The sequence below is a fragment of the Ranitomeya variabilis genome, chromosome 4, assembly GCF_051348905.1.
Source record: "Ranitomeya variabilis isolate aRanVar5 chromosome 4, aRanVar5.hap1, whole genome shotgun sequence".
Taxonomy (NCBI): Eukaryota; Metazoa; Chordata; class Amphibia; order Anura; family Dendrobatidae; genus Ranitomeya; species Ranitomeya variabilis.
Window position 1 is genome coordinate 676429783 of NC_135235.1, and position 12174 is coordinate 676441956.

Consider the following 12174-nt stretch of genomic DNA (forward strand, 5'->3'; position numbering starts at 1 on the left):
CGCCATACACCTCGTACATACGCGGCTCCGCTCCATACACCTTGTACACATGCGGCTCCGTACACCTCAGGCACACACGGCTTCGATCCATACACATCGTACACACGCGGCTCCGCTCCGTACACCTCGTACAACGTGGCTCTGCTCTGTACACCTCGTACACACACGGCTCCGCTCCACACACCTCGTACACATACGGCTCCGCTACATCCACACTGTAAACCCCTCCTGACCCCACACATAAACTTCCCCTCTTCCCAGCACCATGACAACCAGCACAGGTTACACCGAGGCCCCTGATCATGTGACCCCCTGACTCCTCCCCTCCTGTGACCTCATCACAGGTCCTGTGTGCACAAAGCAACTGTGGTGTGCTGCTCTGCAGGTGGAGGTAGGTGCTGGAGATTCCCCATTACTGGGCGTGGGGGGACATTAACCCCTTCAGCACTGAGGAGACTCCTTTGAGGTCCCTGTGTGGTGTGAACAGGGAGGTAACCGCTGTGGACAGAATGCGGCTTCGCTGGTTCCACATTAGCCCCAGTCAGACACCTGCAGGATGAGAGGACAGAAGCCCAGAGAAGTTCTCACAGAATGCGATGATTCCTCTCCCGGCTCCAGCACAATAATGTAGATACTAGTGATGAGTCTTCTAGGAATTTTCGGTAATATGTGGCAGATACTCGCTGGATTTGTGGCGCCCCTTCCTCGGTTCCCACACACTATAATGTTCCCAGAGACGGCCGGTGGGGATGGAGTCAGTGACGGACTTGGGACAAATATGCTTCTAGAGCCGTAGAAGATGAAGATGTCGTCCTCATTAGTGATGAGCAAACGTGCTCGCCCGAGTATCACTATGCTCAGTCTACTCAGCGAGCACCGAGTATTTCCGGGATTATTTGGCAGGAGCTCGGGTCTCCACCCTGCAGTTCTGGCGCTCTTTAGAGCACCAATGACAATGCGGGGATTGTCAGCAATATACTGTAATGCCGCAGCCATCTTTATTATGGTATTACAGTGATTGGCTGGCCGCACAGCGTCATCAGGTCTATAAGAGACCTGGTGCCGCATTCTGCTCCGGACTGCTGCTGAGATAGGGTCAGAATCGTCCTGTTAATAGTTAGTGTAGGTCTGTAACTGTTCAGTCCACAACTCCTGAGAAACCAACAGTCCTTTTTAGGGCTAATTCGGGGGTCCCGAGATTGCAGCGCTAGGTAGGCAGGGCACAGCATATCCACATCAGTGCAAGGCCTGCAGGCACTGTATGAGTACATAGCTCTCACTGCATCCCTCCAAATGCTCCATTACTGTCTGCTGCTGCTTATTTAATATACTGTATATGTAGCTGCAGTTTTCTGTGCCCTTTTTTTTCTTCACCTGATATGTGCTTCTTTTATTCTAAAGTAATCCATAGCCCCCTTATTTCGACATTTATTTTCTTGGTCACGCTGCCTACTACAGCCAGGTTATTGAAATCTAAGAACGTGCAAATCTACCTTTTTTTTTTGTCCCAGACACCAGATGTGAGTGCGCCAAAAAAATATATATAGTTTTTTTGTGTCATAGCCAACTTGTTGACACAATTTAGTTGTGCCCAAAAAAATCAAGGCCACATTTAGATCAGTCAGTTATCTGAGGCTGACGGCTGGTGTATCTGTGGTGGAAAAATAAAATCGTAGTTTCGCAGGCATACGTATCATAGTTCTGTGTGCTAGCCTTGTTCTCCTTTTTTTTTTTCTTTTTTTTTTTAAATTCACCCCCCCAAAAAAATATATTTCATATAGTCTGTTATGTCAGGCTGAGGCCTGGTGTATCTGTGTTTGAAAAATCATAGCTTTGCCGGCACAAGTTGCATAGTTCTGTGTGCTAACCTTGTTCCACTCTTTAAAAAAAGAAAAAAAAATCTCTAAAAAAACAAAAAAAATTTATACAGTCTGTTATGTCAGGCTGAGGCCTGTTGTATCTGTGGTGGAAAAATCTTAGCTTTGAAGGCATACTGATCAGATATAATTTTGCTCCAAGTAAATACATTTGTGTTGAGCTTTTGAAATAGTTCAGTAGTTAATTTAAAATGGGCAAGGCAAAGGACGGGGAAGTGGACGTGATGCTGATGGTGCATGCAGAGGCCGTGGCCAAGCTGAAACAAAGACCCACATCTTCTCGATCGACCTTCCTGTCCCAGTTTCTAGGGGATCGCAGCACACCACTATTGAAGCCAGAGCAGTGTGAAACGGTTGTTGGTTGAATAGCGGATAACTCTTTCAGTCACTTAGCCACCACCACCATGTCTTCCACCCGGTCAAGTCTGAGTAGCTGTGAGTTTGGACCGGATATTCCTCACCCTGATCCTCCTTCCTCCCACCTTGCCAAGTGCCCTGAGACAACTGATCCCACACTTGGACACTCCGAAGAGCTGTTCAGCTTTTCCTTTCAAGATTCCGGACTCTCGGCCAGTCAACTTGAAGTGGGGCCAGATGAGATCGCATGTAGCGAAGCCCAAAGCTTTGACCAGCCACGGTCACACGAAGGTGATGGTGGGAAAGTGTCACAAGAGGTGGACAATGATGAGACACAATTGCCAGAAAGTCAGGAGGAGAAGCAGGGTGTGGATGTGGAAGATGAGGTGGTGGATGACATAGTGACTGACCCAACCTGGCTGGAGGAAATGCAGAGCAAGGACAGCAGCACACATGGGGAAGGATGCATATCCCCCCAACAGGCAGGAAGAAGCAGTGTGGTGGCCACAGACAGAAGGCGTGCATCCGTTCCCTGTAACACCAACATGAGGGAAGTTACCATTCCAACTGTTAGATCTTCCCGAGTCTGGTTATTTTTTAAAGACTCTGCCAATAGCCCCAAACAGGCCATTTGCAGCACCTGCCATGCCCGCATCAGCAGAGGTAGCAAAACTACAAGCCTGACCACCAACAGCATGATCAGGCATGGCAGCAAAGCACCCGACTTTGTGGGCCGAACCCCAGGCTCCAGGAACACTGTCTGCAGGTGACACCACTGCTTCCACTGTTTTGCATAGAAGCCAATCCCCAGTCCACCGTGCAAGTGAAGATGCCTCTAGCCCTGCACCTGTTGCCTACAGTCAAGCAGCACCATCATCAAGCCCGTCCACGTCCTTGTCTCAGCACAGCCTTCAGTTGTCTATACCACAGTCATTGGAACGCAAGCGGAAATACCCAGCCAACGCCCCACAGGCCACAGTACTAAATTCTAACATTTCTCTTCGGCTTGCGCTCGAAATGTTGCCTTTTAGGCATGTTGAGACGGAAGCTTTCCGCAACCTGATGGTGGCCGTCCCAAGCTACTTGGTCCCCAATCGCCACTATTTCTGACGGTGTGCCGTACCGGCATTACACCAGCATGTGTCCCACAACATTACCCGTGCCCTCAACAATGTTATTACTGGGAAAGTCTACCTAACCACGGACACGTGGACAAGTGCTTGTGGGCAGGGATGGTAGATCTCACTGACAGACCACTGGGTTAACATAGTGGAAGCCAGGACCCAGTCGGACCTTGAGATGGAACACATCCTCCCCACGCCAAGGATTGCGGGCCCTACGTCAATCAGGGTTACCCCCACAGTCTACACCTCCTGCACCACCTCCTCCTCCTCTTCATCCTCCATCTCTGAAATCAACACATCAGTCAGAAGCTGGAAGCACTGCCTCAGCCAAGTGGCAACAGGCTGTGCTGAAGCTACTCTGCATAGGTGACAAACTGCACAATGCAGAAGACTTGTGGACAGCACTGAAAGAGCAGTCAGATATTTGGATGACACCGCTGAACCTACAGCCAGGCATGGTCATGTGTGACAATGACCGGAATCTGGTGGCGGCTCTGAGGCAAGGTGAGCTCACACACGTACCTTGCCTGGCCCATGTGCTTAACCTCGTGGCTCAACGTTTTCTGAAAAGCTACACGGAGCTACCGGATCTGCTAGTTAAAGTACGCCATCTGTCTACCCATTTTAGAAAGTCAGCTACAGCTTCAGCCGCCCTTGCCATGCTTCAGCAGCGTTTATAGCTTCCGGCTCACTGACTGGTGTGTGATGTCCCCACGCTTTGAAACTCTACGCTGCATATGTTGGAAAGGATTTGTGAGCACAAGAGGACAGTTGTTGACTACCAACATCAACAAGGCCGTCGATATTCAGTTCAGACTCCACACATAAGACCTCAGTAGTGTACATAGATGTCAGACATATGTACCATCCTACAAAACTTTGAGGACTGCACCAAGATAGTGAGTGGCGATGACGCCATACTTAGCGTCACCATCCCACTTCTCAGCATTCTGAAAACCTCTCTGCTCACAATTAAAGAGGATGCATTACAGGCAGAGCACAAGAACAAGGAACCATACAGGGGGATTACACTCAGCCCAGCCTCATGTCTTCCCAACGTGGATTGGTAGGCAATGAGGAGGAGGAAGAACAGGAGCTACTTTCATGCGCTATAGACGGTACTACAAGCACAGCTGTCATACCGTCTGTTCAGCGGGGATGGCCTGAGGACAGGGAGGAGGAGGAGTTCAGTATGGTCAGACATCCTGTTGGTGAGGACACGGAAGTCTTGCCTGTTAGCAGTCTGGCTCGCATGGCTGACTTTATGTTGCACTGTGTTTCACGTGACCTTCGCATTATAAAAAAATTTTGGGTGACGCTCATTACTGATTGGTGACACTTTTATGCCCACGCTACAAGGAGATCTTTTAATCTCTTCTGCCAGAGGCAGAGAGGTGTAGTAAAATGTTGCAGTACCAGAGGGCCCTTGTAGCAGAATTACTTAGAAAATTCCCATGTGAGAACGGTGGCAGCAGACGTCAGTTTGTTGTACAACCAAGGAGTCCAAGCGAGAGAGACAGAATGTTTGCTAGCCCATGCACTGCGTGTATGGGCATTACAAGTCTAGGAGACACACTCCTTTACATTGGGACTAGTTTTTAATGAGGCCTTCAGCAATGAAGAATGTGAAGTGGGTTTTCCTGTGGCCATCCAGTACCTTGGTTCAAAGGCTAATTGGGGAACATAAGGCCTGCCCTGGTATCAAGTCATGCATTCAATGCAGCATTTTTTCAGGAAGCCCTCCTGTACCTCACGTGAAAGGTGTATCGGGGTGCGTTGTAATTGTTGGCAGCCCAGCCACTCACTTCATAGGCAATAACAGCATAGGAGACCCACTGTTTAATAATGGCCCTTTAAGAATTGTAATGCCGTTTTTGCTTTATATACAATTCATTACCCTGGAAAGGATGTACCTTAACATATTTCCCAGCAAAATGCATTTTGATTTCGTTTTTGTATTTTTTTTGGTGCACCTGTAAAAATGGCGTGCAACTCTGACAACATTGCTTACAGCTGTGACCTTGGTGTCCGAAATGCTTCCAGCGGCGATCCCCATGATATTCCCATGTCATTTGAGCAGTGTTTACGTCATTTTCAGACATTTTTAGACCTTAAAAGGACCCCCGGCGGGATTGTGATAAAAATACTTGGGTTTCCCATAGACTTACTCGTTGCCCTGGTCGAGTACCTGAGTATTCCAATTTGCTCGACCCGGGCAACGAGCACCCGAGCATTTTAGTGCTCACTCATCACTAGTCCTCCTCATGAAGTAGTTATTTCTCATGTCACGTGTAATGAATATCTCCTGCAGTATTGCTACTGCCGATTTCAGTGTCAGTAAATGAGACTAGAATTAGCATTATGGAAGATGAGTCTATGAGACATGTATTTGTCATGGTTTCATCAGTCACTGTGACCGATAGATGCTGTGAGTGACTGCCCAGTTGAGCAATCTGAGGTTGGGGAGTGTTGGGCTGCCAGCAATTTGATCTACACTGCAGGCTTTCCTCCAGGTGTTTCCCATTGTTAATTTGCTAGCTATGAGCAGACCATTGTCCGCTGTAGTTTTTCTCAGTGATGTGTGTACTGTGTTCTGTGTCTGATATACTAATCTTGTTGATGGTACTTGGGTTTCTCTTGACTATTCGTATGTATTATCCCTTTTGCTCTTCACGCTTTCTGACATCAAGTACCTGACCTCGGACTTGACCTCCTGGCTATCCATTTCGCTCATCCCTTTATCTTGACATACCATCCGGGCATTTGACCTCAGACTGATATTTGACCACGTCTTTGCGTTGTTCCTCTGTACTACGAACCCTCCTTGCATCTGACCTCAGATCTCCTGACTACCCTGTCTCACGGCTTGTGAGTGACTCTGTGTCACAGTATTCAGCTGCAAACTCAAGGGAAGAAACTGCTTATTGTGTCAGAGGCCTAAAATATGTAAGTTTTATTAGTAGCTGTCAGGGAAAAAACTGAATGTTGTAAAAGTCTCTGTATTTCCTGGTTAGTCCTATCGAACTTGAGATTCCTACAGCTAATCAGTTGTCAAAGCAGTGGCCATCTTGGCTTGTGATTTGGAGCATAGAAATGTCTTAGTCAGCAATTTAACTGATGTTCCAGTCCATAAAAGACAAGAGAATACAACATCTACACGTTCTGTCTCCTGATATCTTTCCCCTTATTATCTCCAGTAACTGTGTTATTGAATTCTTTATTATGTTACATCAACTCATCTTCTTCCTATTCAGGTGCCTACAATATCCGATCCTCTCAGTGAAGATCTTCTATATTAAGAGAATTTTTCTCAATTACTCATTAAAGATGGATATGGACAGAGACAAGATGGAGGAGAGGCTATTACACATAACCCTAGAGATCCTCTTCTGGCTTACTGGAGAGGTGAGAGATTCTGGTGACGTCACATTACATCATTCTTATCTATGGGAATAACAGATGGACAGAACTGGAGAGGTGAGGACTCTGGAAATGTCGGTAGTGAGACTTATTAATGTGTCTCTCCATTACCAGGATTACACAGTAGTGAAGAAGACTTCTAGCTACCACTGTCAGGACCCTGTGCCTGAGGGATGGGGAAGACCCCTGAGCCCAATCACAGGGCCTCCACCTCACCCGCTGATACATGAGGATATCAATGACCAGAAGATCCTAGAACTCGCTTACAAGATGATTGAGCTGCTGACTGGAGAGGTGACACTGCTGGGAATGCTGGGACATTATGTAGTGATGCTATGAGAGGATCAGGGGTATGACTGTATCATTCTATATGTTAGGTTCTTATAAGGTGTGAGGATGTTGCTGTCTATTTCTCCATGGAGGAGTTGGAGTATTTAGAAGGACACAAAGATGTGTACAAGGACGTCATGATGGAGGTTCCCCAGCCCCTCACATCACCAGGTAATTGGCAGGACTAAATAAATATACACGGAATATAATTATCTGTATGTAAAAAAGGAATTCAGTCCCTGTATGTGTTTCCTCCAGATCTATCCAGTACGAGGACAACACCAGAGAGATGTCCCCTTCCTCTTCTTCCACAGGACTGTAAACAAGAAGATCCCAATGTTTCTCAGGATCATCAGGTAGATGGAGAGAAGGTGTCTTGAGATCTCCCCCATGATGTGTAGACGGCTGTGAAGGTCTTGTGTTCAGTCTTGTTTTATCCACCAGTATTATATATATGTATTATACTTGTGAAATGAGAATGGTGGAGATGGCAAGATTAGAGCTGATCATAGATGTGACTTCTCCATCTGTCTGTGACTTTTACAATGTTTCTTTCAGGGTGAAGATCTGACCCATATTACTACAGAGACATATGTGTGGGGTGATGAGTGGTGTAAAGAGGAGATTCCTACATATGACTACCCAGGTGAGTAGTAACCACTAAATTCAGAGAATTCACAGATTCTTGTCAGTTACTGGCTGTGGTTGCATTATCAGTGCTGTAGTCCGGCCATATAACAATCGTGAGATTACCATTTTGTTGCTGTAGCATAACATTTTCCTACATCCAAAAATGTTCAAATTTCTTTGTAAAATTGTAAAAGCCCTTTTCTGTAGAACTTAGAACCTGGAACATCCACTGTTAAGTTTTCCCTTGCCTTAGAAGATTCCATATCCGCCTTGGATGCACTTGTCCATGGACTTCATCAGTGATCTATGTAATGCTGGGGTAATACGGTAGCATGGGTGGTGGTTGACCATTTTAGTAAAATTGTGCTTTTGGTACTGCTGCAAAAATAGCCAATGGCTAAAACTCTAACTACGTTGTTCATCTAGCGCATCAGTAAAGTACATGGTGTTCCTGAGAATATTATTCCCCCTGACAGAGGGGTTCAGTTTTTGGCCAGCTTCTCGCATAGTTTTCCATCAGATTAGGTATTAAGCTTTCCTTCTCCTCAGGTTACCACCCTGACTATGGTCAAACAGAAAGAATGAATCAAGAGATTGAACAGTACTTAAGATGTTTTGTTTCATCTAATCAGGAGGATTGGTTTGAATTTCAAACTTTTGCTGAGTTTGCTTTAAGTAATCACACCTCTACCTCTGCCAGACCTCACCTTTCTTTTAATGTGGAGGTTTTTATCCTGTGTTTGAGAATTTTTCAGGGTTGTAGTCCTCTGTAACAGAGTAGATGAAATTTTCTTCATGCATGATTAAGTTATGGAAGGAGGTTAAAAAAGATCTTCTGGTGACTTGTGACCGGGCCAAGAGAATTGCAAACCATAGACGTAGGAGGGTTCCTGTTTTTATGGTAGAAAAATTTGTGTGGTTATCCTGGACAGTGAGGGAGGTGCAGGCGGAGATGTTACAGTGGATTGAGAAAGTTGTGGTGTGCTTGTTCTCTGAGATCGGACAAAAACATGTCCACTTCCGTTACAGCTAACAACGGACTCTCGGTCAGCGTGACTGGAGCAGGTAAAGAACCCAATTTTATGCGGGTCGGAGACCTGCGTCACAATATTTGGTACAGTAGCAGAGAAGGAGGGAGAAGCAGATGCGATTCATGGGGCAGCTGATGGATGTTGAGGTCCGCAGTTTAGCACAGTGTGATTCCCAGAGTAACACATGTTGATTGCGCATGTGAAGGGTTCGTACATGTAGTAGTCAAATATTGCACTTTTTCCCTCTACTCCGTTTCTTTTTTTAAAACTTGGCTGATTACGTGAGCTGGCTCAACCTCTGCTTTGTCCAACAAGGCCCAGGCTAGGCAATCCTTGCCACCACTGTGAGCTGCCGAACCGCGAACGCTGCTGGTAACAGCAACTGTTTGGGCTGAGGATGCATTGTTCGTCATGGCTGCATCACTACTTGTCTGTGATGTACAGCACAAGGTAACCTCCTCGTCTACCTTCTCCTCTTCAGATGACCTACTCACCTGTGTGCCCCTGTGTTCACGCCAACTGGGATCTACCACCTCATCATCATCCTCTCTGTTATCACATTCCTCGCCCATAGTAGCCCTCCTCCTCTTCCTGCCCTGACAGCACAGTACAGTCCAAGTGATCCTCAGATATCTGAGTTTCATCAGAATCACACCTCCCCCGGAGGTTAACATCTGGTGACAGGGGTCAGGATGCCCATGGCATAGAATGTGTGAACAGCTCTTCAGACTCACTCATCTGTCGTTCCCTATAGTCAGTTGTACGGTTGGACAGTTGTGATGCAGGGGGGAAACAAGGGTAATTTGGGTACCACCTCTGTGGACTGTACTGGGTGTGATGTTGAGGTGGAGGAAGAGGAGGAGAGGACACTTGAAGCTACGCTTGCCATCCACTCGAACACATGCTCTTTCTGGGCCTCATCAACAAGGTGTACCGATGTGCATCTGCCAAAGAAAGGTAATGGAGTAGCCCATCCAGTAACAGAATTTGTCAGTTGTCTTTGTATAGGATGTGACGTTGTTGGTGTTCAAGGTGTACGTGGGGTAGGTAGTAATGTTAGTGAAACCATTAGTACACCAAGACTAATTCCCCCCTTCTACCATGATCTTGCTTTTTCACAGTCATGTTGCTCAGATAGTGTGGTAGGAGCACAGTATTAGCAACAAAAAAATAGATTTTAAACTCTGCACCAGCTCTGCAAACAGCTGAATTTCAGCGACAGTAAATGACAAGGTGACATATGGCGTGCTGAATAGCATTAATCACAAAAATAATTGTTTGAGTGTGGATGATGCCTGCATGACAAAGAAGATATGCTTCAACGAATTGTAAAATTAGATCTCCCCTACTGTAAGACGTTAGTAACAAGAAATATTTTTGGGCCTGTGGATGAGGCCTGTATAACATTGAAATTGTTTGTAGCATCCAGTCAATGTGAGATGTCCCCCTACTGTACAACGTTAGTAACTTAACAAAAAAAAAATTTCCGCATGGGTGACACCTGTGTAACCTAGAAGATATGCTTCAAACTATTTCAAAATCTGATTTACCCTGGTGTATCATATTTATAAACACCCCCCTCCCCCAATTTTTTTTTTTTTAATGTGCAACAGCTCTGCACACATAACAATTTCACAGCCACAAAATTACAATGTTGGATATGGTGGGCTGTATCCCGTTTAGCAACAGAAATTTTTTTTGTTATTATTTTAATGTGCATTAGCTATGCAGAATGGGGAATTTCACTGCCACTAAATAACAAGGTGAGATATGGCATGGTGAATGATGGTAGCAACTACCCCAAAAAAATTTTTTGCATGCACAACAGCTCAAATCACAGAACAATGTCATCACACCACTAAATGACAAGGTGGGATATGGAATGCTGTTTCACATTTAGCAAGTGAAAAAATAAGATTTAGAACGGTCTACTCGTGCATTGAGCACAACGGAAGCAGTGCACAACACACTTATATGAAATGTGCCCTGCTGTCTTTGTCTGTGGACTTCAGTAATGACACAGAAGTTAAAAAAAATCTGCTAGAAGGTCAGTTTCACAGCCACACAGGACACTATCTAGCTAAACTATCTGACTAATAAACAAATGCATAGTTAACTACCTAAAAACTAACCTAAATCTAGCAGCTAACAGTCCCAGCGTCAGGAGTAGCCTCTCTGCGCTGTTAGTGTCAAAATAGCGCTAAAACAAGATGTCTTTATATGGATAGGGACATGTGATTTCAGCAGCCAATGACACAAGCTGTTATCTCAGGACAATGTGGATGTTTCTTGCGCCCTGGTTGGCTAGCTGCAATGTGCACACATATTGTTAAAAGAAAAATGACAGTTTACAAGCAAGCCGCTCCTCTGAGCTCTGCAAACCCCCTACCCTCATCAAACACGTGCTCCACGCTCATGATATACCACCATTATCGTAGCCAAAGTGCTGAAAATACTTACCGTATATACTCGAGTATAAGCCGAGATTTTCAGCCCAAATTTTTGGGCTGAAAGTGCCCCCTCGGCTTATACTCGAGTCACGGTCGGCGGGTGAGTGGGAGAGGGCGCTGAGGCATACTCACCTAGTCCTGGCGCTCCCCCTGCCCGTCCCACGGTCTTCGGTGCCGCAGCTCTTCCCCTGTTCAGCGGTCACATGGGACCGCTCATTAGAGAAATGAATAGGCTGCTCCACCTCCCATAGGGGCGGAGCCGCATAATTCATTTCTCTAATCAGCGGTGCCGGTGACCGCTGACAGAGGAAGAGGCTGCGGCACCGAAGACCAGCTGTCCGGGGGAAGGAGCCAGGGACGCCGGGAGCAGGTAAGTATTACATATTTACCTTCCCTCGTTCCACACGCCGGGGGTGCCGCTCTGTCTTCGCGTCCTCTTGTTCTGACTGTGCAGGTCAGAGGGCGCGATGACGCATATAGTGTGCGCGCCGCCCTCTGCCTGAACAGTCAGTGCAGAGAGACGCCGGGACGGGACGCTGAGGAGCTGCAAGCAAGAGAGGTGAGTATGTGTTTTTTTTTTTATTGCAGCAGCAGCAGCAATGGCACAGATTTATGTGGAGTATCTATGGGGCAATGGTGCAGAGCACTATATATAAGGCACAGCTTTATGTGGAGCATCTATGGGGCAACGGTGCAGAGCCCTATATATAAGGCACAGCTTTATGTGGAGCATCTATGGGGCAACGGTGCAGAGCACTATCTATAAGGCACAGCTTTATGTGGAGCATCTATGGGGCAACGGTGCAGAGCCCTATATATAAGGCACAGCTTTATGTGGAACATCTATGGGGCCATAATCAAAGGTCAAAGGTGCAGAGCATATAGGGCACAGCTATCTATGGGGCCATAATCAAAGGTGCAGAGCATTATATATGGCACAGCTATCTATGGGGCC

The 12174-nt window shown here is 46.4% G+C and overlaps 1 protein-coding gene across 1 annotated transcript in view; it reads left to right on the plus strand.

The window, feature by feature from the left end:
- Positions 1–316: 316 nt before the first annotated feature.
- The window catches only part of LOC143766320 (uncharacterized), a 127038-nt gene continuing 115180 nt past the window's right edge, over positions 317–12174 (plus strand). Inside the window, exons 1-4 of the mRNA XM_077253909.1 lie at positions 317–391; positions 6613–6763; positions 6893–7072; positions 7156–7279. Coding sequence (XP_077110024.1) covers positions 6686–6763; positions 6893–7072; positions 7156–7279 — 382 coding nt within the window. The 5' untranslated portion in view covers positions 317–391; positions 6613–6685. The remainder of the gene's footprint in view (positions 392–6612; positions 6764–6892; positions 7073–7155; positions 7280–12174) is intronic.